General features: G+C 48.9%; 11 protein-coding genes across 11 annotated transcripts; 6 read left to right on the top strand and 5 right to left on the bottom strand.

Moving 5' to 3' along the window:
- Positions 1 to 160: 160 nt before the first annotated feature.
- On the bottom strand, positions 161 to 1,433 carry EI90DRAFT_3146323 (domain of Kin17 curved DNA-binding protein-domain-containing protein; the record flags this gene model as incomplete). Its single annotated transcript, XM_039065402.1, has 4 exons — positions 161 to 793; positions 864 to 1,071; positions 1,132 to 1,353; positions 1,408 to 1,433. 4 exons carry the CDS (start codon positions 1,431 to 1,433, stop codon positions 161 to 163), a joined length of 1,089 nt encoding a protein of 362 aa, XP_038913512.1.
- Positions 1,434 to 1,718: 285 nt separating this feature from the next.
- Positions 1,719 to 2,574, top strand: EI90DRAFT_3127072 (uncharacterized protein; the record flags this gene model as incomplete). Its single annotated transcript, XM_039063982.1, has 4 exons — positions 1,719 to 1,779; positions 1,846 to 2,324; positions 2,382 to 2,513; positions 2,566 to 2,574. 4 exons carry the CDS (start codon positions 1,719 to 1,721, stop codon positions 2,572 to 2,574), a joined length of 681 nt encoding a protein of 226 aa, XP_038913513.1.
- A 4,260-nt stretch (positions 2,575 to 6,834) lies between these two features.
- On the top strand, positions 6,835 to 8,211 carry EI90DRAFT_2928334 (Zinc/iron permease; the record flags this gene model as incomplete). The annotated part of the gene is made up of 6 exons (XM_039054960.1): positions 6,835 to 6,925; positions 6,991 to 7,066; positions 7,130 to 7,290; positions 7,330 to 7,647; positions 7,756 to 7,952; positions 8,020 to 8,211. The coding sequence occupies 6 exons, from the start codon at positions 6,835 to 6,837 to the stop codon at positions 8,209 to 8,211; spliced, it is 1,035 nt and encodes a 344-aa protein (XP_038913514.1).
- Positions 8,212 to 8,554: 343 nt separating this feature from the next.
- Positions 8,555 to 10,583, top strand: EI90DRAFT_3067629 (uncharacterized protein). Its single transcript, XM_039061034.1, has 9 exons — positions 8,555 to 8,911; positions 8,979 to 9,098; positions 9,166 to 9,249; positions 9,306 to 9,431; positions 9,499 to 9,631; positions 9,695 to 9,803; positions 9,862 to 9,887; positions 9,948 to 10,312; positions 10,364 to 10,583. The coding sequence occupies exons 1-9, from the start codon at positions 8,815 to 8,817 to the stop codon at positions 10,426 to 10,428; spliced, it is 1,125 nt and encodes a 374-aa protein (XP_038913515.1). The 5' UTR covers positions 8,555 to 8,814; the 3' UTR covers positions 10,429 to 10,583.
- Positions 10,489 to 12,020, bottom strand: EI90DRAFT_1790281 (uncharacterized protein). Its single transcript, XM_039052200.1, has 8 exons — positions 11,875 to 12,020; positions 11,790 to 11,824; positions 11,653 to 11,730; positions 11,518 to 11,591; positions 11,360 to 11,460; positions 11,150 to 11,308; positions 10,958 to 11,089; positions 10,489 to 10,894 (listed from the first exon to the last, which is right to left on the bottom strand). Exons 1-8 carry the CDS (start codon positions 11,881 to 11,883, stop codon positions 10,580 to 10,582), a joined length of 903 nt encoding a protein of 300 aa, XP_038913516.1. The 5' UTR covers positions 11,884 to 12,020; the 3' UTR covers positions 10,489 to 10,579.
- On the bottom strand, positions 11,671 to 12,536 carry EI90DRAFT_3067636 (uncharacterized protein). Its single transcript, XM_039061035.1, has 4 exons — positions 12,220 to 12,536; positions 12,076 to 12,156; positions 11,790 to 12,018; positions 11,671 to 11,730 (listed from the first exon to the last, which is right to left on the bottom strand). Exons 1-3 carry the CDS (start codon positions 12,484 to 12,486, stop codon positions 11,863 to 11,865), a joined length of 504 nt encoding a protein of 167 aa, XP_038913517.1. The 5' UTR covers positions 12,487 to 12,536; the 3' UTR covers positions 11,671 to 11,730; positions 11,790 to 11,862.
- A 1,650-nt stretch (positions 12,537 to 14,186) lies between these two features.
- On the bottom strand, positions 14,187 to 16,559 carry EI90DRAFT_1791164 (uncharacterized protein). Its single transcript, XM_039052203.1, has 4 exons — positions 16,152 to 16,559; positions 15,338 to 16,070; positions 14,490 to 15,282; positions 14,187 to 14,433 (listed from the first exon to the last, which is right to left on the bottom strand). Exons 1-4 carry the CDS (start codon positions 16,264 to 16,266, stop codon positions 14,332 to 14,334), a joined length of 1,743 nt encoding a protein of 580 aa, XP_038913518.1. The 5' UTR covers positions 16,267 to 16,559; the 3' UTR covers positions 14,187 to 14,331.
- A 1,335-nt stretch (positions 16,560 to 17,894) lies between these two features.
- EI90DRAFT_2998559 (ubiquitin elongating factor core-domain-containing protein) lies at positions 17,895 to 22,552 on the top strand. Its single transcript, XM_039056265.1, has 18 exons — positions 17,895 to 17,942; positions 18,050 to 19,078; positions 19,129 to 19,236; positions 19,293 to 19,394; positions 19,450 to 19,665; positions 19,730 to 19,850; positions 19,912 to 20,075; positions 20,128 to 20,172; positions 20,234 to 20,391; positions 20,445 to 20,537; positions 20,595 to 20,709; positions 20,758 to 20,887; positions 20,929 to 20,973; positions 21,028 to 21,034; positions 21,083 to 21,157; positions 21,208 to 21,854; positions 21,911 to 22,060; positions 22,112 to 22,552. The coding sequence occupies exons 2-18, from the start codon at positions 18,299 to 18,301 to the stop codon at positions 22,228 to 22,230; spliced, it is 3,075 nt and encodes a 1,024-aa protein (XP_038913519.1). The 5' UTR covers positions 17,895 to 17,942; positions 18,050 to 18,298; the 3' UTR covers positions 22,231 to 22,552.
- Positions 22,553 to 22,576: 24 nt separating this feature from the next.
- EI90DRAFT_1790728 (uncharacterized protein) lies at positions 22,577 to 23,769 on the top strand. The gene is made up of 4 exons (XM_039052201.1): positions 22,577 to 22,689; positions 22,747 to 22,864; positions 22,920 to 22,980; positions 23,044 to 23,769. Exons 1-4 carry the CDS (start codon positions 22,618 to 22,620, stop codon positions 23,297 to 23,299), a joined length of 507 nt encoding a protein of 168 aa, XP_038913520.1. The 5' UTR covers positions 22,577 to 22,617; the 3' UTR covers positions 23,300 to 23,769.
- EI90DRAFT_2998562 (Rhodanese-like domain-containing protein) lies at positions 23,081 to 24,523 on the bottom strand. Its single transcript, XM_039056266.1, has 5 exons — positions 24,155 to 24,523; positions 24,012 to 24,092; positions 23,778 to 23,902; positions 23,696 to 23,714; positions 23,081 to 23,629 (listed from the first exon to the last, which is right to left on the bottom strand). The coding sequence occupies exons 1-5, from the start codon at positions 24,221 to 24,223 to the stop codon at positions 23,354 to 23,356; spliced, it is 570 nt and encodes a 189-aa protein (XP_038913521.1). The 5' UTR covers positions 24,224 to 24,523; the 3' UTR covers positions 23,081 to 23,353.
- Positions 24,235 to 26,754, top strand: EI90DRAFT_3156183 (uncharacterized protein). Its single transcript, XM_039066040.1, has 3 exons — positions 24,235 to 25,512; positions 25,580 to 25,793; positions 25,855 to 26,754. Exons 1-3 carry the CDS (start codon positions 24,326 to 24,328, stop codon positions 26,365 to 26,367), a joined length of 1,914 nt encoding a protein of 637 aa, XP_038913522.1. The 5' UTR covers positions 24,235 to 24,325; the 3' UTR covers positions 26,368 to 26,754.
- The last annotated feature ends 375 nt before the right edge of the window (positions 26,755 to 27,129 follow it).

The raw sequence follows: 27,129 nt of genomic DNA on the forward strand, positions 1-27,129 counted from the left end.
CGATGATGGGAACTCGCTGCAGGGAGTGCTTGCGACGAGTTCTGTACAGGAAGTCGCGGCCATCGATCATCACATCTACCTATTGAATGTAACAAATTACAAAGAAATGTAAAGAACTGCTCGCAATGCCCAAATGTCAACGAAATTCTGCCTCAACTAATCAAACAACAGCAGCATTCATCCTTCTCTTCTTTCTCTCCTGATCCTCCAAAATCAATCTCTGCGTAGTTGACATGGGCTGATCATCTCTCCCCCGCTTCACCCCACCCGCCGTCATCTCACCGCCCAATGGTGTGCTACTCGAAGCAGGCGTAGACGAAGACGGCTGCTGTTTGGCTGCCATCTTGAACACGTTCATTCTGAGTGGAGCTGTTGGCTTGAGAGACGCAGTGGCGGGTTTGGTTTTGAAAACGTTCATCTTCAGTGGGGCTTGGACAACGGGGGTAACAGAGGGAGTGGGGGAAGATGAAGCAGCAATGTCGGATGTGGGTGCAGTTGGGACAGTAACGCCTGAGGAAGGGCCATCGCTAGGGGGCGAACCGCTCGATGGTGGTTCCCAACTAGGCGTGGCTTCTGGAGACGGAGAGGAGCCAACTTTCTTGGGGCCAAAACTGAGTTTGAGTGGAGCTCCACCCTCCTCACGTTGAAGGCCAATTTGACCATCAGGATCCGAGGCGGGGTCAGGCCCTCCAGCTTCGACCTCTGCTTTAGCACGGGCGATCTGCTCTGCAATGAGCATTCGTTCACGCTGCTCATCAGAAGTCGTTTGACGTTCCTTCTTCATATTCGCTTCCTGGGAGAATGAGAAGTAAAAATTGTTGAGTACTGACAGTGAGTTCCTAACCAGACGATGGGACAATTACCGCTTTCGCCAGTGCCTTTGGACTATTGTCAATCCATGCTATGAACCAGCCTTCATCGGTTTCATCCACACGAGCAACACCAGTGCGTCCAAGATGTTTCGCGAACTCCGTGAGAGAGACCCATCTTGTTGAGTTCATGTGGAGGTGGTGGCGATCCTGAATGTACTCTTGGTACACACGATTAGCCTTCACTCTGTTCGTGCCGAATCTAACCAAAATAGCCGGAAATGATAAGAAGTCCCTCGGCAAAAGGGTTTACTAATCTAACCGTGTTGAGAGCAACTGGACGAATGCGTGCTGGAATTCCGCGGAAAAATCGGCAATGTGTTTCCCAGCGTTCTCGCCAACGACAAGCATCTGGCGCAAGTGTGATTCAGTGGAAAGATGGCACTTGAACCCGTTCGCATCTCGGCATTGTTTCTGGCACACTTGACAGTACCAGCGGAGCCGCTGAAGCCCCTTCGCCTTCATGGCATTTGCGATTGCTTTCCTGGGAGTGGTAAAGTCAGCAAAGTTCGGAATGTCCCTGACTGCAGCTACCTACGGAGTCCCGGGTGCTGCACGAGGCATTGCTGGAGAACTAGTGGCAGTTTCAAGCTGGTTTGTAGAGAGTCAGCTCGATGATTATGTAAGAGTCGCCCAACTTGCCCACGTGCGACCGGTACATCCGATGTCGGAAAATCCCGTATGTATCCCAGCTAGAAAGTTTGAGCAGGTTGCGTGGGAATTGTCTTTCCGAGAACACATGTCTCTGTGGTGACTATATCTTTGAATGCGACCCTAGCTTTGGGTGACCGCCGCTACTCCCATAGCTTTACGCTTCTGGATTCTTAGCTTATATTTTCACTCGGTGTAATGCGAGTCCTGCGGAACTGGTTGCACGTTCTCCTGTGGCATGGCCTGCTGTTCACTTTTGGTGAGTAAAATCACGTTCTATTACTCTTTAGACAGGTTCATTTGTGCGTCTTCTTTGGCTTTACAGTCGCCGCCGGAGCCGATGTCCCCCTTGATCAGCCCGCGTCACAGCAAATAAGTACATCAGCCCACTCCGACCCCCCACTTGCTACATTCTCTCCCAACGCACCCCCAGATAGTCTCTTTTCCGGGATGTTCAGGGATCTCAATTTTCTTATTGCTGAGCATGATCAGTCTCGCTCGAAATACAACCCTACGCCAAATGAAAGTAACACCCTAAGTCAAGGCCTTATTGAGGATGCAATGGATCGACTTCTTCCTTCGCTTCGTATTAGAGCCCTCATCTCTCTCCTTGATCTTGAAGCATTTGTAGCCGAGGATGAAGAGCCTAATCTGGACTTCAAGGTTGTTGTGGACTTCTCAGATCCCGATGTTAGTGCGCAGGTGGCAAAATTACAGTCATTATACGCGTCTAAACGGGCAAGACGCGCGAATCTGGTGGGAGGGAGTTGCGACGAGATATGTTCTCACCGAAATGAGATATCTGTAAGCGCATTAGTCTTCAAACACCCTGCTCATGCACTAACGCATGACTATTGACAGCGCTGCACAACTTCACATTGCCTGTGTGACGAAGGGCTCGTGAAAGAACTTGGGAAGTGCGCGTATTGTGTGACAGAGCGTATCAAGTCGGAGCGATTCACGGCTGAAGCTGAGGGCATGTTTGCTGGTGAGGTCTATTTTGAACTGGTGCCACCGCAAATCCAGTTGCTCATTCCGTTAACAGACATCCTAACTCTGTGTCAGGACTATAGAAAGAAAGAGTAGACCAAGGGAATCGACTTCCTCAAAAATATCCTTCACGCGAGAATGTGGATATTTTATTATCATTTCTCTCTCACTATGCCAACGTAGATCAACAATGTGGTGTGCTCCATCTGTGACTTCGCAGCTTTTGTGACTGCTAAACGTTTCGAGCCGACTATGCACCGCAGGGGGTGTATGTCGCAAGCGCTAAGCTGAGGACCGTGAGTCCACGCGAGTTCAACCTGGGACCCTCAGGCTGCTTGTGGGAGCGCGTGGTAGAGGAATTTCCAGCGTCAGTGCGGAGCACAGAGTCAGAAATGGTCTGAACTTATTCGCACTCGTTCAAGTGAGTCTCAAATCATCCTCCACTGGCGACAGTGTTGACGCTTCCGCCACTCAATGCGGATGTTGTCTCAACACGCTCCGCCTGATACCAAGAATTCTGCCCCCGTGGTACAAGTAGGTCAGCCTAAGTACCAGTCCAGATTCGGGGACACAAGAAAGTCTCTCCCCCTGACCGTCATTCTGGCTGGAGCCCTGCCCGAAGCATGCCCTGCAATGCAGAAAACGTTACATTCAACTGGATGATAAGCTCTGGCCGTCGGCTTCTTGCATCCTGTTGCAGATTGCAAACCGTGGGCGGGTGTTTGTTGATGATTACTGAGGCTAAACAGTTCAAATCTGATATGGCCCCCAGTTGGCACTCGCTGCCATGGCGGAAAAGCCGGCGATAGGTCTACGATTGGGCCTAGTCGCTAAGGTACATACTTGTAGCGCTTCGCTCTGTAGGAGAGCTCAAACCGAATAATTGATTTCCCATGGTGCACTGGAAACGTGCAAGACCTTGGGCTTTGTCCTCTGCAGAAAGCAAGGAAGGGAATAGATAGGATCATTATCATGAAACGATGGCCAACTTCACCCTTATTCTTCAATGCTGGCCGGAGTTACGCCAGACGCTCATTAATTACCCCTCCTGCTCGCATGCTCATTGGCTGGGAAATGCTCTTTTCCCACGGCTTCTTGGTACACTTCTCTGATGTCTGGAATGCTGCACGAGTACTGCGGGATCCGGGAGCAATTACATGGCGAATGTGTCTTGAGGACTTTGTTTTACAACGCCACATCAAATCATGCTGAGAGTCTGATTCTGAAACTAACACAGAAACATAATCGTGTTGCAAACAAGTACAGCCGGTTGTTCAGACGACTCTGTACTCGGATTTAATTTCACAACCCATACCCACCCGCACAGGCGATGAAGTGCTTCTGGAGGTCCTTGCAAGCCTCTATTGCTGTGTTTGGATTGTGCTTTATAAAGTATTTGTTTCCCACAGCCTTGGTGTTTGGGAGGGGACAGCATCTTGAAGCATTATCGATATCCTGGCATCAAACAACAAGACAGAAATACTCACGGCTTAATCTCCTCAGGATTAAGACGATTGGGGCTGGTTTCTGTGGTGTGGGCGCCACTTCCCTGGTGCTTTTGAACTGCGCTGACATGACTTGGGGGACCTCGAGGTCTTGGTTGGGAAATTTCACACATGCAGTGGGGATGTAAATGCAGCAGCCTGTAAGCTTTGTAGGTTTAGTCTGGGCCTAAGGGCTTACGCGGGAAATGCTAGCCAAATAACTCGATTCGAGGCAGTTACAAGAAAGCCACATGATAGATCACCAGCCGCTGCAAAATTCTTCATCCTACCTCACGTACTAAATACATCGCGGAGTCAGGGCTGATCCTCATCTTTCAGCCATGTTTGGTAGATAGGCAGAGGTGCTGGAAAGCCCAAATGCGTTTCTTACTATTAACCAGTCGACGCGCCTTCGGAGGTGGAAAGCGTAGTCCGCATAGTTGCTCAAAAATGACACTACTAAAGCAACAAAATTCAAAATCGTTGACCCGGAATTAATTAACAGAAGCGGAAGGTATAGTATGGGAGTTTTTAAAAAGTACTGTGCCAATGTCGGATGCTCCTATATGACATGGTAGCATCCAACGCAGATCCGGCGTGTCCAAAGTTCGAGTAGGGGCCGGGGCAGAACTGTAAGCAGGTCACCAGCCTCTATTAGAAGCAGAACTGGAATGCGGGGAAGTTTGATTCGATCATCTAATTCTTGTGAACTTCCACGCCACCAAGCGCTATCCCCAGGTGTCAGAATATCCGGCTCAATCTTCCTCGACAACGCCTTACACGATCAATCCCGGGGATCATCCCCGTTGTTAGCTAGGCGCTGTGCTCATTTCTATCACTATCAACGTCGCCCCCTGCTCATCCTGTGTACTATTTCTCGACGGGATTTGTTCGTTTTTAAGAGAACGTACCACCAACTGGGTAGTTGTCATGTGTGACGAGGAATGTGTTGACAGGATGCAAGTCTCTGAATTTGGTATCTGCTCTGTATGGTAGGACTTCTTGCTTTCAGGCGTGGTAGCCTACAAGAAAATCTCCCTTACGTTCAATGGATACCTGGGACTCATTCGGCATTTGACTTTCCCGAGCGGCGTCCCCCTCCAAGTACGGAACAAACTTCGTTTGTTCGGCCATTCAGATCAACCCCAATGCACAATCTTCGCTAGTTCCTTAGGAGTGCAGACCCTCGCTGTGCTGCTGAAGCATTGTGCTTCGTCGGATCAATATAGCCATTGGGATCTTTCCTAGCTGTCTCATGCCTCTAGCGTTATTATACGCGGAACGCGCCTAATCGGAGTAGCGGCAACTTCGCGCGGTTGCCACCATCAACTGCAATATTTTACCGCAACTCCCTCAATCGTTCCCCACAACGAATTCTGTCCGTTGTTTTCCCAGTTGGATTCTCTTCGCTTGGTTCGGTGGCGGCTGGCGCGGGTGATTGGTGACAGTAACTGCAAAGCAGAACTAAATTCTGGCTAATCAATATTCCCGAAGGATCTTGTTTCTCGATGCGTTCTTCCAGAGCCTCAGCGCCTCTTCGTTATATGCCGCGCTGCGGCACATGGAAAGAATATTGCCACGACCCTGTACGATGTACAAATAATTAGGCTATACATTTATTTAAGCCACCGACTCGCCTTGCCACTCCTCGTGAGCAACATCAGCTGGTGTTCCGATCACATTCGAACCCGCGCCATCGAGCCTCCTTGTTGCGATGAGGCTGGAACCGGCTCAGGCGCCATAGGCATTCGTGGGGTGTTACTCAATGGTACAAGTGTCCAACAGAGAATGGTTTTCCGTATCGGAGGCGGGTTGATTTTTTACCCAGCAGTCGAGGTCATTTGCAATTCAGAACTAAAGACCAGCACTTCGATTGAAACCATTTGTTGGTGTAAATTCAGATGGGAAAACACAGTACTAGAAGCTTGCGGGGGCAGGACGTATGCTATGATCGATATCCATGTTGCCCAGCGTATCCTCGACCCTACAATCGATGGGGCCATATGTTGTAGTCCGCCGAGCCCGGAGTCGCGCATTGGTCACAAAAAAACGTGTGAAGTGGTGTCTAGATTGGGTCATCCCCATGACGACCTCGGGTAAAACGAGGTACATGGCATCCAACACCATGTGCATCCTCAGATTGCGATGCTAGGTGTTGCACCATCGAAGTGAAGTCGGACAACACATCCTTACTCAAGCTCTCGTCCAGTCTCTGGAGTTAATTACCGATCGTGCGCTAGATGTGTTTCGCTTTCTCGTTCCTAGCGAATGTCACCGAGAGAGTGATAATGGACAGGTGGACAGATGTTATACGTTTTCTGTTAGAATATCGACGACTACCGAATGGCTACGGAATATGATGGACGGTTGGGGAGTTGTGATTATTTGATCTTGACATCATTGTGGCTAACGACGCTTATACCCAATTGGTTCCAGAGACGCGTGCTTTCACCGACACCACGCGATCTCGATAATTTTTGTCTTGATTCTTTTTCATAGTCGGCTATCACAGACCATCGCCATAAGCGATATTGGTGCCACTCGTATAAGATACGCTGTTGCGCCGTAATTTTTCCCCTCCCTCGGTTCTCCACATCGAGACTGAGGTGATGCCATTCTCTTTTTACCACGTCCGCGTGTATTTTCATGTTATAGTCTAGGCGTCTAGTCTAATTGTTTTACTTTCCTGCACAGAGACCTTCCGGGATAATGGTGAGATTGGCTAGAGTCCAGATGGGCGCAGAAAGCGTGTGAACGTGTCGCAAATCAATTACATACCGAATCAAGCGCCTGTTTCCTACCTCTGCCAAAAACCTGAAGCACGTACAGCTTTGTTCAGAATGCCACTGGTTGACGTCCTAGTTCTCTCCTCGGTTCTATGGGCTGCCTCTTTCTTTGTTGGCCTTCTCCCACTTATATTCTCACCCCCACGTTAGCCATTTTCCTCGAAACCGAAGCGCCCGCGCTTAACCTTTGCTCGCTGTCTATATTACTAGGACACGTCATCGCGCTCCTTTCAGTGCTGGGGATGGGGATACTACTTGGAACATCTATGGGCGTTATTATTCCTGAGTGAGCAACCCGGCATTGACCATCTCCATACAAAAGTAATGCCACTAAGTTTTCGCGCGCTAGAGGGATAGAGACAATATATGACGAGTACTTCGCTAAAATTAGAGGAGCGGGCTCCGACTACGTTATTACTAAACCCCCGGTGCTGACGATTGCGTTGTCGCTGCTCTCTGGCTTCACAGCGATGCTGGTCATTGAGCAGGCGTCCTCCCACTACATTGACCGTGCTGAAGAATACATCCCGCTGACGACGAAGTCTCAAGACGGCAGCGACGAGTCGCAAATAGCAATCCCTATTTCTGGTGATGCTTTGGAAGATGATCTGGATGCAGAGATTGCATTGCTTGAAGGAACGCGAGGGCCTTACGAAAGCAATGCATCTGCACCTCTGGACGTTTCACCCATGGCCTCTCGCCCCGATCCGAGATTGATGACCCTTGGTCTCATTGTCCACTCTGTGTCGGATGGGCTTGCATTTGGTTCGGCTTGTGTTTCAAGGAATGCGAGTATCACCAGCCAAACGTCGTCCCGTCAAACTTCGATTTCTCTGGTAGTGTTTGCTGGAATCGTCATTCACAAAGGTACGCGTGTCTTCGTTCTATATATTGATTTGATCCAATGCTTATATCTGGATTGTCCACTCACGGCATCATTATTAACACTGAACGCCATCTCGGTCACGGCTTTAGCTCCCGCTTCTCTGGCATTGAGTACAACACTCTCGTCGTATGCGTTGTCCGCTCGAGCAATCCGCAGTCATATACTGGCATTCTCCGCAGCCGCTCCAGCTGGTGCTATTGTCAGTTATCTGGTACTGAATGCTTTGCGTGACAAGAACTCAACAGTCGCCAGTGGGTCCTGGATCGGCCCAGCTCTGCTGTTTTCGGTGATTGGCCGCTCCGCTTCTTCCCCTATTCATCCATACCTAACGGATCTAATTTTGGTTGCTGCAGGGCGGGAGTTTCCTCTACGTCGCAACTCTTCTTACACCACTCTCCACTCGTTCATTTCCAAAGTCCCACAATCATGAACTATCGGATATAGATATAAAACCCACCACTCGTCTGTTGATTATCATCATCGGTATGTTTGCACCCGCCTTACTTGGAGGCATACTTGGACACGGTCACTACGCGGAAAATTAGTTGGTAATGTCAAATCGTCCATAATGTCGCCCCGGCTGTTAATTTTTTTTGCACTTCTAATCTGCGGGCTAGATGGGGAAATTTTGACCAGATGGGCTGGGTTGGGGATTTGGATTGGTAGAGATGATCATCGAGGCGGCTGCGGTGCAACGGAATGGACTCGGACAAAGTGCCTGGTTTGAGTTGCCAGTCATTGTACATAGCCACAGTCATCACCACAGCGATACACTTTGCTCTCGGGGATGTCAGGATTGATTTGATAGGGTGTGGCTTTCCCCCGGTGTGACTCGTTGCACAGGTTGTGGGCGAATGGTGACTTGTGACAGGCATCACTACCATTCAACCGTGACATCCACCGCCCTTCCCATCAGCAGGCGTCTGCACATCAGGTCCATTCAGTGCTAACTGTTTCATCACGGTTCGAATGCGATTTCGCATCAGAATGGGGGATAGACGCCCATCATTTCACACAAAATCCATTATAAGTGGCCGAAAGCCACCCACGCAGCCGGCAATTGATTGCGAATGCCCCTCGTTTTATCGTCGTCTGCCTTGAGTCCTTCACCCCTCGTGCTCAAGTAGTTCGACAGAGAACCCGCTATAATGAGCAAGCTGGTGATGGATGCTGCAGAATTGGAGAACTGGTCAGCTTCACAACACGTAACCGTGGCCACTTTCTGTCTGCTCATTTACGATCATGGTTCGTCCTCAAAGCGTTGGAACTTAAAGCGCAGCTGTTGACGAGTACGCATTCCCCCTTTCTCTAGTTCTCACCTTTTCCGACGAAGTGAACCTTGTATGGCAAACAAGAAGTGTCAACTTGGTGAAATTGTTGTTCATTTTTAACCGTTACGCCGTCCCGGTCGTCATCGCGGTTGATACTGCACGTAAGTTCGTTTATTGGGTTTTGAATATTTCTCGACCTGACTTTTTTGGGCCACGCGGATCCTGTAGTTGTCACTAAGATTGTATCTATTGGCCCGTGGTGGTGGATTTTTGAGATCTTAATGGAAATGCTATCGTTGTGGTCTACAACCCGTGCGTGATCTCTCTAATACAACTTCCGTATGCCTAACTTGGCCCTTTGACGACAGTCATAATAGCATTACGTGTTCGTGCGCTCTGGGTCGACCGAAAAGACATTAGGCGCATTCTGATTTGGTCGTGGTCTGTTCACGTTGTCACGTCCTTTGCTTTGACAATAAATGTACTCGCCCACTGTAAGTCTCTCACTTTTGCTCACGCGATGATGAAACTGAGATTGTGCGTGGCGTTCGTGGCGTATAGCTTCATTCGAGTCAGATTATTTCAATGTCTGCATGGGGTCCATAGAGTACTGGTGGACTCTGTGGGTGCCCGGGATGTTATTCCATCTTGTGATTTTTGGGTTGATGGGAGCAAAGGCTTGGTTCACCCCAAGGTATTTAGTATGCACTAGAATCACGGGCCTTCGTGACGCTGACAACACTCTGGGTTATTCAAGGGATGAAAAAAGCCCGCTTCTGATCATTCTATTGATCGATGGATTTATATTTTTCTTTTTTGTATTTTCTTTGATGCTCATCAACACGGTGATATGGGCTCTGGAAGTGGTACGTGCATAAGTCATCAGGCCGCGAGACGTCACCTCACCGATCTGTTCGACTTTAGCCCTCTCTTGTTCAACTACCCCACGAGTGCGTAGACATACTACTCTCCAATACAAAGCTTCCCGTGAACTAACCTCCCAATCGTAGTTCCGTTTGGGCACTCTGCACGATTGCCATTACTCGTCTGCTCCTCTCGCTCCAGAAGCGCTATCACGCGCACCATGTCTCACTGTCTAACGATGATGATGACGAGGTCGACATCGAGATCAGGGACGGTCTGCCCGCACCACTCTCTCCCATTTTCTGGCTACGCACGCCATCGCGTGTGGATCCGCCATTAGACGACCCGTTCTATGCGTATTACGCTGCTCCATTCCCCGTCACACCAACAAGTGGTTTGGGGAGAACACCTACTATCCAGCAGAATTCAAACAAATCAACAAATAGAACAACTGCCACTAGTTCTAGAACTTCCAAGAGTGCCAAGAGCCTCCCTCCTGGAGATGGGGACTCTGAGAGAGATGTGAATCACCACGCTATGTTAGATTTTTGGAGGTCTTCACCTTTGCCGGGGTGGATACCACCTGTACCACCCATTCCCGCACTGACTCCTTTTTCAAATGTATAACATCCTGGACAATTATTCGAGTATGCCGGCCGATAGCTCGGACATTCAAACCCAGTACTTTATCAATTAATATGATTTGTTCACCTGTATCCCCAGCCGTATAGGGCCCACATCGGCCAACGTAATGCACACCATACTCCAATAATTAATATCATGCGTAGTCGTTCCAGTTTCGTCCAAGGTCGAAGCGGGTGATCCCAGCATCTGTAGCGGCCCATAACTTGGGCTCTACTCGCCTCCCCGCTTCGTGGTCGGTAATCCGTAAACTCACGTATCTGGATCCTCGGGCATTAAATGCCTGACTTAATAATGGAAGGGGTCGGTCCCGCTGTGCATGCCGACTCTGCGCCAGAGCACATGGCTCGGGCGCTTCTAAACGCTCCCCAGTTAGTGTACTCCACCCTCGGATTATATTGTCTTCTCCAGCCGCGAAGATGAAGTCCTGTGAGGGTGTAGTGGCAATCGGCTGAAATCATCAAACAACAGCGTACTGAGAATGACAGGAAACAGCGGGTTAGAAGTGGCTTACCGGACTGATGGTGACGGTCGATACATGGCCGTAGAGAGACAGCAAGGGGATTCTTCTGGAATCTTTAGTTGACGAGTTGACATATTTAGCGGACCCCGGACGCCTTAGCATCCTCAAATCATATATGTCCAACTATGGGTTAAAGGAAATGAATTGGACTCGCTGAAAAGGGTCATCAGAAGATGTCCTTACCGAGCCATCAATCAATGCGGTAAGCAGCTCCCATTCCCTTAATCGCGAAAGGCCCGTTACGGACGTGGGCGCTTGTAAGAGCCTCTTCCCATATTGATCATCCCGTCCCATATCCAAGACGTGCACAGACCCGTTTCGAAGGCCAGCATACATGCATGTCTAGAAGCACCGTTAGTGCCATCAGCGGAATGAGGAATTCCGCATCTGTACCTCATCTCGTTCAAGGGTTAGTGCGTCGCTCCCAATCCGGAGTGTCCGTGCAGATTGAAGATTATCAAGGTCAGAGACAATCCAGAGATGGTTTGTCATACCTGGGGAAACAGGTATTGAACAACGAATGCGTGGGATCCTAGCAACAACGGACATACCAAGTACAAAGGAGGTCTCGGCATAAGTCCCACACCAGACATCCCAGACGTTTTGCCGGCGCTCGATGATGATGCTATTCCAAGTGATCCACGCAAGTTACAGCCGGAACTGTGGTCTAACATTCAAGACTGTACCCTTCAGTGTTTTCGTTATGCTGTGCGCTGGAAAAAGATCCCACAAGGACTTTCGGATGAGGTCCGAACGAAGATGCACTATGTTGTGACCTGTAAGCCGACGATAGTATGCATCCATGGAATGATCTTTTACCCACAAGAATTTATCCTTAATAATGCCGCATGATGATATCTAAGGTGTAATATTTGTAAGTCGTCCTGTGGTTGGGATTATGTACTAACGGGGGACATCAAACCGCACTGCCCGCTCCACAATCGATACGTATGACGACCTGTAGCATCTTCTACCGTTCCAACATCCGAATAGATGTAGACAAAACCATTCGTATCACCAGCTACCTGCTTGGTATCGTCCGTACATGATACCTCGCGAAGAGTGGCTTTTAATCATGAGCTTAAGCCGAATATGGAATACTTGCTTACTGAGAAGGATCGAAGTCCACACGAAGGGTAGTTGGGATATGACCAAGTTATCTTTGAGTAACAAGTACTAGCGTATTGTAGCTTCAAAGAATCACTATGGGGAACGAAACGCGCTCATGAATGTTTTAGGAGAAATGTCACTACACTGATGACGCACTGCGCCGCTCTTCGCCAATGGTGAGAACGAAAAGAACACAGGTACTGTGCAGTAGAGCGTTTTGGTAATACCGGAGCATCGTCCAGATGCAAATTAGGACGTCTCGACCTTGATGAAGGACGAATGTCCTTTGATGCTCTCGAGGATGACTGGGAAAACTTGGGTTCTTTCGGGTGATTTTTGTCAAGTGGAAAATATCTGTTCTTCTCAGCATCATAATAAAATCCAGGAATATCCCCCTGAGAGGGTGGCATGATGGACTATAATGAAGCACAAAATTTGACTTGGACAATTAAGCGCCGAGGTGTGGGTTGCATAAATTGCAAATTGCTTCCGCACGTCAACCCCGACCCGCCGGCGCCTAACTAGGAGTGACAAGTGTTTTTCGCCCACATCACATTCGCATCCCGGAGTCTAGAAGAGACATCAGAAAGGTTCTACCTCGCTCTCAACAACATCCTGGGTGATGTCGTAACATTCGTTCGAATGTTCTGGCCCGCCCAAGTGCTCCGGTAGTTTAAGTAGGAACCCACCTTTATGACTTCGTAACATGTAGTTTGGAGCTCATCCCATGAGCTAGGATTTCTTACAGAACACCCAAAAAGGGGACTAATTCCCCATTTTCTGGGCTACAGTATGTTACAGTATACGACGACTCACCCCCCGCACCTGATAATCCCATGCCGCCGCGGAAAAAATTCTTCGGCATAACCGATCGGAAACGCCCATGTTGGTTACATTACGCGATTGGTTTTCTGCTGTGTCATTTCGGACGGCTCGACATTCAAGCAGTTTGTTGGTCAATCAAATCTCCGTGAGATGTCAAGCCTACAAGTGGGAAATGATTGAAACCATTTTCTCACTAGTCTCATTGGATCTCACTCTGGGGATATGATCGTAGCAGGACTACTGCGACATGTGCTGCGTGTGTGAGACGTGTTTCCTTATCCGCAGGAGTATTCCAACAGAATGCTTTTAAAGAGATTCGATGCATGTACTTGGCTGGCTTGAGCATTATAGCTTCATATTCGTTGGCTTAGGGGAAAGGTAGCATACAATCGAGTCCGAGTAAAATTACGGCATTAAAGGATACAGGAAGCGTTCATGACGCAAGTCCCAAACGCAGAACTTACGTTAAGCAAGATCAAGCGAGAATGTCACAACATGCTACAACGCAAACAAATAAAAAGGGATTAGGAACATGAACACAGGAGAATATATAGGGGGGTCCGAGCGGGCTCATATAGTATCATACGCTTGACTACCTTCCAGCAGTGGCCTGAGTTTATGCATGCATTGCACTTGGGGTGGAGACGTCAGACATCTCTTTCAAAGGTCAGAGTGTGTTAAAGGAAAACGTACGCCAAGCGGGGTATAAATTGGTGAGGTCGTAGAGAATATCGAGCAAGATTTTGAGTCCTTGATCAGCTGCGTTGAAGCGCTTCACCTCAAAAGGTGAAGCTTGCGCCCGTGTACGCCAAAGCTCTCGCAAGACGACTTCCACGCCAGTATAAGTATATGGCTGTCCAAAGTGGCCGTGTGAGCTTGTCCTATCTAAAATCAGAAAAGAGTTCACTCACAATCAAGAACACATAGCCGTATAGAGGGGGCAGTGTCCCATTCCCGCGAAGCCGTTGGGTGAGTGAGATGAGGTTATATGCTGCCCCTAACACGGTCTTATAGGACTCCCCTTCGGCATCGGCCTCACCACCGTCAATATCCATGCTGTCTGGGCGAGACTTTGGAATGAGGATGTTAAAAAGTAACATGGTGCACACATGGAGGCCAAAGTGAGCTGTGGCTAGGTGGGGATTGACGGGGCCCACGGTTTCAAAGGGCTGAATGCCTCGAGGGTCGTCAAGAGGTGGGAGAATGTGATGGCATTCAGAGAGCGCCGCTGATAGCGTTTGAAATGTTTTCCATAACTCGGGGGTGGCCGTCGGCTTTCGGTCTGGAGTGATCAACACAGCTCAGAAACCCATCGACAGAACTCGGCCAAAGTACAGACCTCCCAATGCATATAGAAATTCGCGTGTCTTCGCGTACAGGCATATGACCTTGACGTTGAACCACAATGCACTGCCATAGGGGCCACGTATCTACACAGGAGTGTTAAAGGAGTGCAAGCTCACTGATGGGAGAACGTGTGACCATACCGATATTGACTGCGGTGGGTAAAGGGCTTCGAATGACGTAAGGCTCTAAAGCCATCTGATAAGCTGCCTGTAACGAAAAATGCTTAGGAACCAAAACTTACGTCAACTGGCAAACTTGATGGCAAACCAGTCCCCGCACTGATAGCAGCATCTGTCATGTAAATGGCATACCACATAGCATTTGGCTCATCGGTCAAAATCGTGTCCGTATCCGGTAAATCGATCGCATTGACACTGCCCTCCTCTTCGCCAATTTTACTCGGATCCCTTGTCTTCGCGATAGTTGTTCGAGAGGGTAAGTACGGCCGTCGGTGTAATCCACATGCAACAGCGAAACGCACGGTGGCGCCCATGGTGCTATAGGATTCCACGACACGACCAACCTGACCATAGTAGCACCCAAGGATGATGCTCGCCCAGATGAAATGCGAGAGCCGGTCACACAGTGAAAGGGATGAAGTGAGGTGAATGCGAGTGAGGTCGAGGAAGTGAGGCTCATACGCGGAAAGTGTGGGCGGTTCGGGACAGGGAGAAGGACTGTCAAAAGTGGTAGCCGTGGAGGAAGGGGAAGAAGTCCAGCTTGTCGACGAACTAGACGGAGTGTATGCAGAGGAGGATGTGGAAGATGTGCCGGTGGTGTCTGCTGGAGAGGCACCGGCCATATATGGCTGTGGGCCAGAGTCTTTTGTTGAACTAGATGGCACAGGCAGGGTGAACGATGGGGAATCAGACCCAAGTGGCAGTATGAACGAACATGCTGCGAGACAAATGGCGGAGATAAGGCAAGGATGGATAGCTCGCGGATCATCTTGTGGAAGATGTAGGCGGGACATGAAATCCATCACATTGACGTTGAAATGGAAGTGTCCTCGCAGAGGCATGAAAACTCGAACCCTGTATGAAAAATTCAAGGGACCACCACGGTGGTGCAAAGGAATATGGGACGTACAATTCATCAATGAGTTCGAGAGGTGCATCACATATCTTTGGGTTCCACCTTAGCAGTTTTTCTTCTAGAGAGGTGCGTGACTCGACGGATTCATAACCCTCGTTGAGCACCTTGGTCACAACCCCACCCTTGAATGCATCTGGGTCCAAATTGTATTCATCCAGAACATTGAGGTCAAGGAAAGGATAGATAGGGAGTCGTGTTCTCATCGACATTGGAGCAGGCGGTGGAGTGAGACCGACCTCTACCTCACCCGCATTCGCACGGCAGACAAGTGCGTGTGACATTCCAGAATGGGAGCGAGGGAAGTTTATGGCCATCTCCCGCGTTATGGTTCGCTCGAGATCACTCTCGACTTTGGCCATTCGAGTCGCAAGGGGGTGGATGCGGGTCTTCCTGACAGGTATCTGCTCGAAAACACACTCCCTGCGCAGGCGATCGCAACGGGCACATATGGGGCCGCCAGTACATTTCTGATACCAGCAAGCGGAGCAGTAATTTGGTAAGGCAGTAGACGGGGGAAGGGGCCAAGAGCATTGAGTGGCGTGGTGTATGACCGGACAGGCTGGAATATCACTCACAGTTTTGAGTTTTCGGCACTCCCTGCAAGCCTGCCCTTTACCAAGAGTGCTTCCGTGTGACATCCTGGGAGGGTACGGATACTGGGAGAGAGCCATGGCATTCCGAGGCTTAAGGGCAACTGCTGTGGCTTCCATGCGAACACAATTAAACGCTGTGGGGGAAGGGGGGGGGAGCAGACCGAATGAATGAATCCGCTTTCAAGTGGAAGTTTGGGGGCTGAGAGTATACATACAAGTAGACACCGTTTTGGGGGCAGTGTCAGGAAACATTGTCAGAGGATTGCCGTGGTCCAAATCCCTTCCGGAGTTGATCGAGCGAGCCGGGGACGGTATCTGGTACATAGCCATTGTGAAGAAATCAAGAGAGCAGAGGCCAAGTCTTGAAAGCAGAGGCAGACGCCTCAGGGTTGTAGTATACGAGTTGTATCCAAGACAAATATGTCAGCGCGATAACCCAGTTGTCACAGGAGTGGCCAATGAGGTTCTTTATATCCAACAAGGGAATCTTCCCTCAACAAGGAGAACAAGAATTTGGGTTGTACACCTGTAATGCTTGGGAGTGAGCAGGTTACGGAGGGATGGGCAACAGCAAGCAATGATAGGCCGGCAGTCTCCAGCCATTCAAAATCCCCCATATCATATTCATGATATTAGTTCAGTCAATGCAACAACAGCCGCAGCAACGGAAGCGCCATCTTCGTGATGGCAACTGGATTCACAAGAAGCGGTGCTGCCCATGGCTAAAGACTATCGAGTGACGGCTGACGGCTGATGGCTTGGCCAAGCTCCCCTGACGATCCCAGATGGACAATTTCAATCGCCGACCTCAAGATTATTTACAACTCGGATGATTTCTCGCGACTACAACACCATGCATCATTTGAGAACAAGAGCGGTATCGGAGCACCGCTCGCCGAACACCTCAGAGAATGAAGTTCTATCCCGACAAAATTTCGGCCTCAAAGCGCCTCTCGATTTCAAAAATGACTCATCGGAATCTTCGCTCAACTCTAAAACACGTGCAGCATTTCGTGCAATTCAAGCTGCTGGGAAGAATACAGGAGCGACCACCACAATCGCAGTATTGTCTATTCCAATAGAGGCCGGTACCCTGCCTAAGTATTGGCCCCTCAACGATTTGGCGTGGTTGGTGAGATAAACACGTCCAAAATGATGATGTCTTGCAAAATATTTCACGATGTGAATGCTAAGGGCGGAATTCGCTTAATGTGATTGGCAAAGGTGCAAGCATTGAAAGCCGTTCCCGCGTGGCACTGGAGATGGAAATGAATAGGATTTGTTCACGCATGTGGGTAGTGTTCAGATGCAATGAAAGTGCTTTGGGTTAACAGTCATTTGAAGAAACACAGCAGGCAAATAGGTAGAGAGGCAGTCGATTCGGATGCTGGGAGCTAGGAGGCCGTGCAGTAGATGGCCAAGTAGCCAGGAGCATCGAGATTAAAGAGATATCAAAGGGTTGAATTAGCCAAGAGGTGAAATTATTCAGTGTCAAGCCCAAAAATCAATATTGCCATCAGCCGGGTGCTGAATTCCACGTGGCTGAAATGGTACCTTGCCTGGCAATCACACCGCCTTGAGGATCCAGTCCCAGGACGTCACAACACAATGTTAGTGGCAGCAAAGGAAAAGTCAATGTCGGAGATACAGGACGAAGGGTGTTGAGGTTTGGGAAACGTCCACCTACTGCAAGCCCAGGAAGTGAACTTAGGGTATCTAATGCTTGCGGCGTTGTGACGATTGCAATGGGTGGGATCAGACAATTCAGAAGATGAAAGTGGAGGCAATGAGTCTGGATGGATGGCAGTGCTATGCATAGCAACCCGGCGCATCGCCACCGGTCCAACCCGTGTCCACTTGCGCGTCCTCGGTTGCGTGCCAAATATCTGACAGCTTAAGGATTGAATAGCGAGGCGTTTCAGCGTAGAGTTGACATGGAGGAAGCTCCAGGAAGCAATCCACCGTCGGTCAATGCACTGTCTAATCCACAAGATGACGCCGATCGTGTAAGCACAACCTAACTCTGGAGTTCGGCTTGGTTCTCTGATCTGGCGGTTATGAATCTTTTGGGCGATTTGTCTCTCCACTGGCTTTTCTTGCTCCCTTGCCTCAGATACGGCTTAAACGACTAGCGAAGCTCCAAACCTCAGCATCTCCCTCTGCCAGTCCATCACCTTCCTTGACGCCACTTCCTGAATCCTCCGCACCAAAGCCCAAGAAGACAGCCGAGCTGCCAAGGCATACTCCAGAGAAGCAGAAACCACTCCCTAGACCTACACCAAAGCGTGTTCTCCAAGACACAGCCCCCGATCCCAAGGTACGGCCCCCTCCAAAGAAGGTCGCCACTCCTGTCGCATTCAACATGTCCAAATGGGAACCTGAAACTATTTCGAGCGTGCTTAACGTTACGCTCGATAGGGGATATGCCGAATCCCGAAACTGGGAAGTGGTGTGGTTGAAAGAACTTAGTATCGAATTGACATCCGATGGGTCTACGCTTCCGTCGCCATTGTCGGTTGATATCCTTGACCAGGTCATGATTGCACGCTTGGAGATAGACCCAAGTTATATTTCAGATGACCCTGAAATCATTACCGTCATCTCAAGCCTGCCTTCGGAACAAACTATATTCGAGTACCTCGTTGGCTGCTGGAAGCGTATCAATGCATCCCGAAGTGCTTTGAACAAAAATGTGTTCGCTCCCGAATCCCGACAGTCACTTTTACGGGCCAACACCATTTTGGATCAGCTCAGGGATCGTGTGATTTCGTATGCCGGCCTTACTATCCAAGATCCGACTATGTTCCCACAACCATTGACGTCGAAGCCACTAGGTTATCATGAACTCCTCGCATCACTACTATCTATTGGGGGGTCTGGGCCTCTATTGAGTTCTAACGCATCTGTCACCACTCTCGAGTCCTATGAAGTTGAGCCCTTTATCCAAGACCTGGCCCGGAGATTTGAGGAAGATCCAAGTGATCTGGAGAGTACATTCTGTGGCGTTGTGCAGAGTGGCATCATCCCTATCATCTTTAAAGATGAAAATGGGTTGGGCAGTACCGTGACTGGACCGACCAGCTGGCGAGCCGCTGTGACCGCGATGGAAACTCTTGTCTCAGTAAAGAGCATTGCAGCCATGGTATGTGAAATGAGTAGGTGTGTGTGGGTGCCGTCTCACTACCCTACAAGATGACGAGGCTACCAAGTTGGTGCCCACCTTCGGCGAGCGCCCATATGATAGAGAGAATGTCGTTACTGGGGCCTATTGCCCGGCTTGGCGTGTTTTCTAGGGAATGGGTAAGCAGTTGTCGAAGGTGTTCTCCTAATCAGTCTGATGTTTAATGCACCATCAGCCTGCGCTTACAGAAACTTCTTTCTCGAAACTTGAGAGCCGTCCCAGGGAGGAGGCCGAGGCATCCAAAACAAACTTTCGCCAAACTCTACGACATCTCCAAGTAGGTTCTTTAGTTGTGAGTATAAGAGGAAGTTGCCTCAATAGCAACCCTTTAGACCTCTCTCTTCAACATTGAGAACTCCATAGTGCGAGCAGGAACGGCGTCCCGTGAAAATCTCCTTGATTACTTGGCACATGTCCTACATATAAACCTCAAGCGAGGCGGCACCCATACTGATATGAATACTGTTGCTTCTGATGGCTTCATGATCAACCTCCAAGTCTCTCTGCTGAGATTTGCGGAGCCCTTCCTCGATGCGAAATTCACAAAAGTACATTTGTTAGATTATCGTCACCCGACCTGAGCATTTTCTCATATTTGTTGCCGATTCTCAGCTAGATCGCGTTGACCCGCTGTATTACGCCCATTCCTCACGACTTGATATAAGCGAGGAGACTCGGCTACTCATGGACGCAAGCCAGGCTAAAGCGTTTCGTGAGGCGCATCAGTCAGACGGTGCGGAGTATATTTTGCCGCTCTTTCGAATTTATCTATCAATCTCATGGTTGCTTTTTAGGCGCTCCCGCCCCCAATTTTATCTCGGACGTATTCTTCTTGCTCTCGGCATACAATCATTATGGACTTGTGCGAACGATGACTTCGAATGACGCAATATATCGGAATGCGGATGACCTTCAACGAAGGTTGGAACAATATCAGAATGACACTTCGTATCTAGGCGTGAGCGTTTATGAATTGGACCGCAGATCTCGGAGCTTACCTTGAAATGAAGACGCCGTTGCAACGCCAAGTGGAGCAATTGATCGAGCGCATGAAGGTGCAGCAACAGATTCGTGCGGAGGGTTCAAGGGTTCCAAGACTCACTTGGCATTGTTTAGGAACAAAAAGCAAAAATGTCGTCGTACATTTTTACGTATCAACTCCAGCTTCTCGATCCGGAGTTGATTGATAGGATGATTTCGTTCACAACATTTTCCATGGCTTGGATCATCCGTCTAGTTGATCCGTTGAAAAAGTATCCGAATTCATCTCTCGAGTTACGTCGAAGTCCGTTTTGCTAGGCGCCCGTTGCTTATTAACAATTTGTAGACTTCCTTTACCACAAGAAGTTCCAGAGATTTTTAGGCATCTTCCAGAGTACTTTGTCGAAGATGTGATCGAGTTCTATCTTTACGTGGTCAAGTAGGTTCCCTTTGTCTTATCAAAATACCGGCTGTGTCGGCTCAATGGGCCTTACAGGCACACACCAGATAGCATACGAGTGGTGGGCAAGGAATTGATAGACTTCATCCTTGCCTTTCTGTCTTCTCCATGGTATATCAAGAATCCATTCTTGAAAGCCAAAGTAATTCAAGTGAGTTAGATGAGATATTGAATTATCGCTTTTTTGAGCATTTTCCAGATACTATTCTTCGGGACTCTGTCGTATGCGCAGGAGACGTCAGGTGTTTTAGGGCCCTTGCTGAACACCTACCCTCTTGCTTTGAAACACCTGATGCCAACGTTAATGAACTTCTATGTAGGCAAGTACAGTGAGGGCGTTTGTTGCGTTTTGATTCCTCATTCGTTATAGATGTCGAGAACACTGGTGCTTCGAGCCAGTTCTATGACAAATTTGGTAAGAATCCCTTGCTCGTCCCGTTTGTCGATTAACTGACGAGTGGCTTTTCAGAGGCGCGGTGAGTTTTTTCGCCCTACTGTTGGTCTCGCGTTGAAAATGGTTCCAGCCGCAACATTGCCTACATTTTCAAAACAGTGTGGGACAATCCCAACCACCGCGAGGCTCTCAGTAGGGAGGCAACGTGAGCGTTCCATTAAATCCATCTTCACCTACCTGATTGCCTCCTTCCAGCAATATTGACAGCTTCGTGAGGTTTGCGAACTTACTCATGAACGACGTCACATACCTTCTGGATGAGTCATTATCAAAACTTGCCCAAATACACACCATCCAGCTCGAGATGCGTGACCAGGAATCATGGGGAGCAAAGGATCCGAACGAGCGAAGGGAGCGAGAGGAACATCTTCATTCCATCGAGGGACAGGCCACCAGTTACACCACCTTAGGCAAATCGACTATCGGCCTCCTCAAGGAGTTTACTGCGGAAGCCAAGACACCCTGGATGTCCCCTGAAATTGTTGACCGTCTAGCCGCTATGCTTGATTATAATCTAGCCAAGCTAGCTGGACCTGAATGTCAAAACCTCAAAGTCGAGAATGTTGAAAAGTATCGCTTTAACCCCAAACAGCTACTGAGCGATATTCTCTCTATTTATCTCAACCTCAGCGATGAGCCAGATTTCATCCAAGCGGTTGCTGCTGAGGGTCGGAGTTATAAGAAAGAGGTTTTTGAACGTGCAGCAGGGATTGCTAGAAAACGGATGATCAAGACAGAGGACGAAATTGAAAAACTGCGACTATTCGTCGTCAAAGTCGAAGAGGCGAAGGCCATGATTGACATTGAGGAGGATTTAGGGGAGATACCAGAAGAGTTCCTTGGTGAGAATTGCCCAATCGGTTCCAAAACTCTGGGATTCAATGGCTATCTTTTCCAGATCCACTTCTCTTCACTGTCATGCGAGACCCTGTCATATTGCCGAAATCTAGAGTGATTATCGATCGGTCGTCGATCAAAGTGCATTTGCTCTCCGATCCCACCGATCCTTTCAACCGCTCGCCCCTCAAACTTGAGGATGTTATTCCGAGTATGTCAATGGGATGATATGACACGGAACTCTTTCTCACCGACTTTCTAGATGCGGAATTGAAAGCGAAGATAATTGCGTTCATGAAGGAACGGAAAGCTTCTAAATCAGCCTTGGACATTCCTAGCGAAGAGCTAGTCAAGGTGGATGACGTAATGGACATTTCATGAATGTGCATGGACACACATGCTCCTCTCCCTTCCATGTAATGGCACTTGTCAGTAAATACAGTAGGTAGAGTGCTCGATCGATTTTATGGAACCGAGGATAGTTCTCGCCACCAGTTCCCCTAGAAAGCTTATGAAGCCGTCGATGTCTGGGCATCCTCGTCAGGCCATCCTTCCTTTATTAAACCCCGCAAACAGATGTACGTCCCTAAGATAATTTGTTCTTGATTTCCGTGGACGTTTTTGGCCTTTGTGGCACCGCTAGAATTAAGCCTGGTAAGCTAAGGATTTATCCTTGAGCAGTGGTTATGAAGACAGCACTATCAGTGGCCCCTCCGTGGGAAAGCCAGCGGAAGCAAACTTGGCAAGTAAGTGCCGCTTCGGAATCCGATGTCAACGAACGACAGTTCCAACTCTACTCCGGAATCGGAAGCCAAACCATCCCTCATAGATGCGATCAGAGTATCTATCTACCAAATTTCTTAATTGGATATATACAATTCATGACCACCCCTACAGACCATCCAACCCGTTGATGATTTGAAAAAGTTGCCGACATACCCATGCGCACGAGAGAGCCTCATGTATGGTATAGCAAGTGGTGCTGCTATAGGAGCCGTACGGACAATGAACGCTAGTGAGGGCATTTGAGTTACTCTCTACTTCACTGGGGCTGATCTGCACTTTTGCAGGCATTCGCTCTTCATGCAATTGGGGCATGGGAGCATTTATATTCATCTCTGGAGCCTCCTGGTATGTGATAGGGGTGACTGTTATTTTTTATGTGTGTTATTTAACGTGGCCTATTTTATCCAGGGCTATTTGTCGGGCTGCGCGCGAGAAGGAGCTTCACACAATGAAAACGATTGTCGAGAAGTTTCCTGAGCGGAACATCAAGATTGCCCAGAAACGTGCGGAGCAGAGACGGCAAGAGGTGGCTCTTTCAACAGCGTCCCACTCAGCAATACCCTCGAACGATCCGCCCGGCTCTACCGAAGCAAAACGGTCATCATGGTTCTCGTGGTTCCGCAGATCTAGCGGGCGTAATGGAGACCAATCAGGAGCATCATAACATCCTGGAAATGACCCCGAGGCTTCTATTTCATCCAGATGGGATCGTTGTGTCTTATTCGCAGACGAAACATACAGGTGCCACCTTGGATTTATTCGTCACCGGATTCCACTGCAGATGGGTCCCAAACGCTGGCTCGATAATTTTCAACCAATTCGGGGTCCTTCTGTTGTGGGAGGGAAACCAGCTATCAAACAGTGAACGTAATTTTTTTAATGTGCCTGCCTTAAAGTATCCTTGGAACTCAGCGAAACCTCCACGCAATATGCATATCTCTTGGGGACTGATTTGCTCCGGCGTCAGCAAGCCGTCTCGCGCTTCGCGGAATATCTAGCAGCCAGTACATCAGATATAGCACAACAATTGAACAAGCGCGTGCCGCTTCCTCAAACGTACCCGGGCTGCTTGAGGTCCTCTTCGGGCAGATGTAACGTATTCATTAGCTCAGAAATTCGGAAAGATCGCAGGATCTCAATACCTTTGCTGCGACCAATAGCAATGAAACACGACAAGTGGTGTAGACTTTAGCCGCTCGACAAGCCCGTTAACTCTCTCATCGAAGAGATGGGATGGGATATGGATGCAGTTTGGAATATTGCCGCCCTTGTATAGTAAGCAAATGGAAAATAAATCACAAAAACATCAAGTCGAAAGGTGTGCATCGGGGAATGGCCCTGATGTACCCCCATGATGACGATGGAAAGTGCATTACATCAAAGTCCGCATCTCTTACATCCACAACGGCATAATCGATAAGGGGTTTCCCTGAGCCTTTGATGATATCTCGAAGTTCCTGGTCGGCGGACAAAGTGCAAGTGAGTAAGTTTGCCAAGGAAATGCAAGGAATATGCGTACATTCGAAGTGATCCAACGTGTTATTCCCGATGCCATCGTTAAGGTTGAAAGGTTGCATTCGGCCAGCATTCAACGGCGATCACCGGTAGCCGTGTGGTCGATCAAGGTGTCAATGACGTAGACATTGAGCCCAACGAACTCGCTCTGACTTGTTTTGAAGACAAACACACTATGGCTGCCGAAAACGCAGGGCTGTACCTCGAAATGCTCAAGTCCCATTCGGACCACATCCTCCGACATTATAACGGCTCTCCTTCAGAAGATTCACTCCCTTTCGAAGAGACTTTTGTTCCTCCTAACACATACTGGACTTCTGACGAGAAGTATAAACTTTATCACCACCTGCAGAGGTTCTCGCGCTTTCGTCTCGATCTGGTTGCGGAGGCTATGGGAACTAAGACTGTTGTTGAAGTTAGCACTTACCTTGGACTCGTGGCTCGTGTCGTGCACGAACGTTATTCCCGCCACGCCGCACCCAGACGCGACAGATTCCCAGCTGCAATAGAGATGAAAAATGCCTGGGTAGAGTTCGAGGAGGGGATGTCTCAATATGTCCTGGAAGCTGAGGATGAGACCATCCGGTCAGAACTCGCCGCGAGCCGTCGTCTGTCATGCAAGAATGCTGGTGTCGTACCGCATCATGTAGGCGTCGGTGCATTCGTTAAGGAATCTTTTAGGATGTTGAGGTCAACGAAACTTCAAAATGGTCATGACATTCCTGCTTCGAAATTATCGTCCATACCAACGGGATCTTTGAAATTTTCCTGGATCGAAGAAGACCTGTTCAGGGAGCTCGACAAAGATAATCTTTCGGTGATGGATGACATGCTAGACTCTCATTATGGATTAGACTCTTCGTCCCACCACGCACCTCTCGCTACTAACTCGGACGCTGCACATGATAGCCATTCAGATGACGATAATCCGTCTGTGTCTCCTGCCCGTGACTCGCTGACTGACAAAAAGGGCTCGCTTGAAACCAGCCGCACTAAGCTTGCAATGATGTCACCCCTCGAACGCCAGCGCTACCGTAAGCGACTATGGATGCGCAAGAAGAGGGCTCAGGAGAAACTCGTCATGAATGCAATTGATCCTAGCTTTGTAGTCTTCAACAAGTCTACTGGGAGGCTCAGCAAGCGTAGAAGGACATCGGCGATGGACCCTTTCTCTACTCCCAGCACCGTTCGTGCCTTCCCTGAAGACGCTGCACTGGGTGACCTGATGAATTATCAACGCAAGCGCACGGAGAAGTTTGATTTGGTGAAGAAGGTAGCTCAGTATGTCAACTTCACGGCGGGGAATTTGATCCAGGATGATGTCGACATTTTTTATTTCTCCAGACTCGGAAACCTTCTTCGGTGTGTATCTTGATTTATATGTCGTTGATTTTTTTTGCTTATGCCACCATCATATTAATGTTCGAAGTATGTATATGTCATCACTTCTTCCCTTGCCAGAGTCTCGCAATCCTTCGCATGGTGGCTCAATCGTGTCCTCTCCTAACGGGATAGCTAATCCTGCCGTTTCCTATTCTACAATCAAACAGATCGCGAGAGATCTTCGACAGTACCTGGAAATCGTGATCCAACGAACGATACTGATTGCAGAGAATAGCCGGGATACTAGAACTCAACCTCAAGTGCGCGCGCCTTCCGCTCTGCCAAGGGTATAGAGACTGATTTGGATAATTTTGGTACTAGATTACTAAATATGATGTCCTGAAGTCTGCCTCTATTTTTAGCCGACCAGGAGCTTTCTTGTCGAGAAAATCTTTCATTCAAACTTTACCTTCGCGCCTTTCCCTTACCGTTCTTGATGGGAGTGTGCCCGCCGACGTTTCAGATCTCGAAGGACTAGTGGAATTTCAACCGCGAATGAGTATCGAGGGCCCCAAAGATATCTTCATTTCTTGTGCGGACATCAATGGTCCGTCTCTCTCGGTTCCGGTTGAATATAGGCGTCCAAATCGGATGGCCATGTCCAAGAAACGCAACTATGAAGACCAGGATGACGAAAACTTCTTGACTATGTGGGGGGTGGGACAGGATGAGGGTATACCTGGATGCGAACTGCTTCCGGAGGTGTCGTGGCCAGTGGAGTACGACGAATTCCTGGAGGAGTTGATTGACGAGGACAAACTAGACAAGAGGGACTCTAAGGGGGCCGCGCGTTATCATGCTGCACTTTGGAATATGTTTCAGGCTGGAGAGTAGGAGAATGGGAAACGGGCTCCTCATTCAGATATGTGGAGATATCGAGGCGGAGTGAACAGGTGATGAGAAGTGTGCCAACAGAGGGATCGTTCTACACCCGAATAAGATTGACTGAGATGGTTGGTCTATCTTGTCACCCCGCGGTCGCCTGACGACGCAACCGCCTATTTATTTGATATTTGGGGTTTGGTCTTATCGATCAACGAGATCTAGCTGTTTCCAGTCACGACCTTAGCTATGAGCGACCACTTGTGCAAGTGACTTGTCCATCATCCCCCACGTGCATTGATATTCATCAGAGGTGGGAATGCAGACGGGACTATCTGTGGCCATAGGACTCGGAAAGCACCGCATCCCGTTTGATCTACGAAGTTAAGTCGAGTGCCGCTTAGTTAGTACCGTGGTAGGGGACTACATGGGAATCCTGAGTGCTACAGTTTGTACTTTTTGGTCTCTCCCTCGCCTCTTTTCTTTCCAAGCTATGAGCGCAAATTTCGTCAACGGTGATAAAATAGTGTTCTCAAATTGATGGCTTGTGGGTGTACATCAAGAGCGCGGGCACTGATTGGCGCACCCTCTCTGGGGGTGACTCGGTTCGGTTCTGGACCGTTTCAAAGGATGGTACCAACTTTGTTGAAATGTGATGAGTTCAATGAAATATTCTATTTTCGACGAAACATTCTAAGCATTAAGAGTCCATAATGAAGCCCACCCGCTCTGCGCGTTCTATCATGAGATTTTTCTTGCCACTTTGCTATATCT

Source organism: Cantharellus anzutake (assembly GCF_015039405.1).
Source record: "Cantharellus anzutake strain C23 chromosome Unknown EI90scaffold_41, whole genome shotgun sequence".
Classification (NCBI taxonomy): Eukaryota; Fungi; Basidiomycota; class Agaricomycetes; order Cantharellales; family Hydnaceae; genus Cantharellus; species Cantharellus anzutake.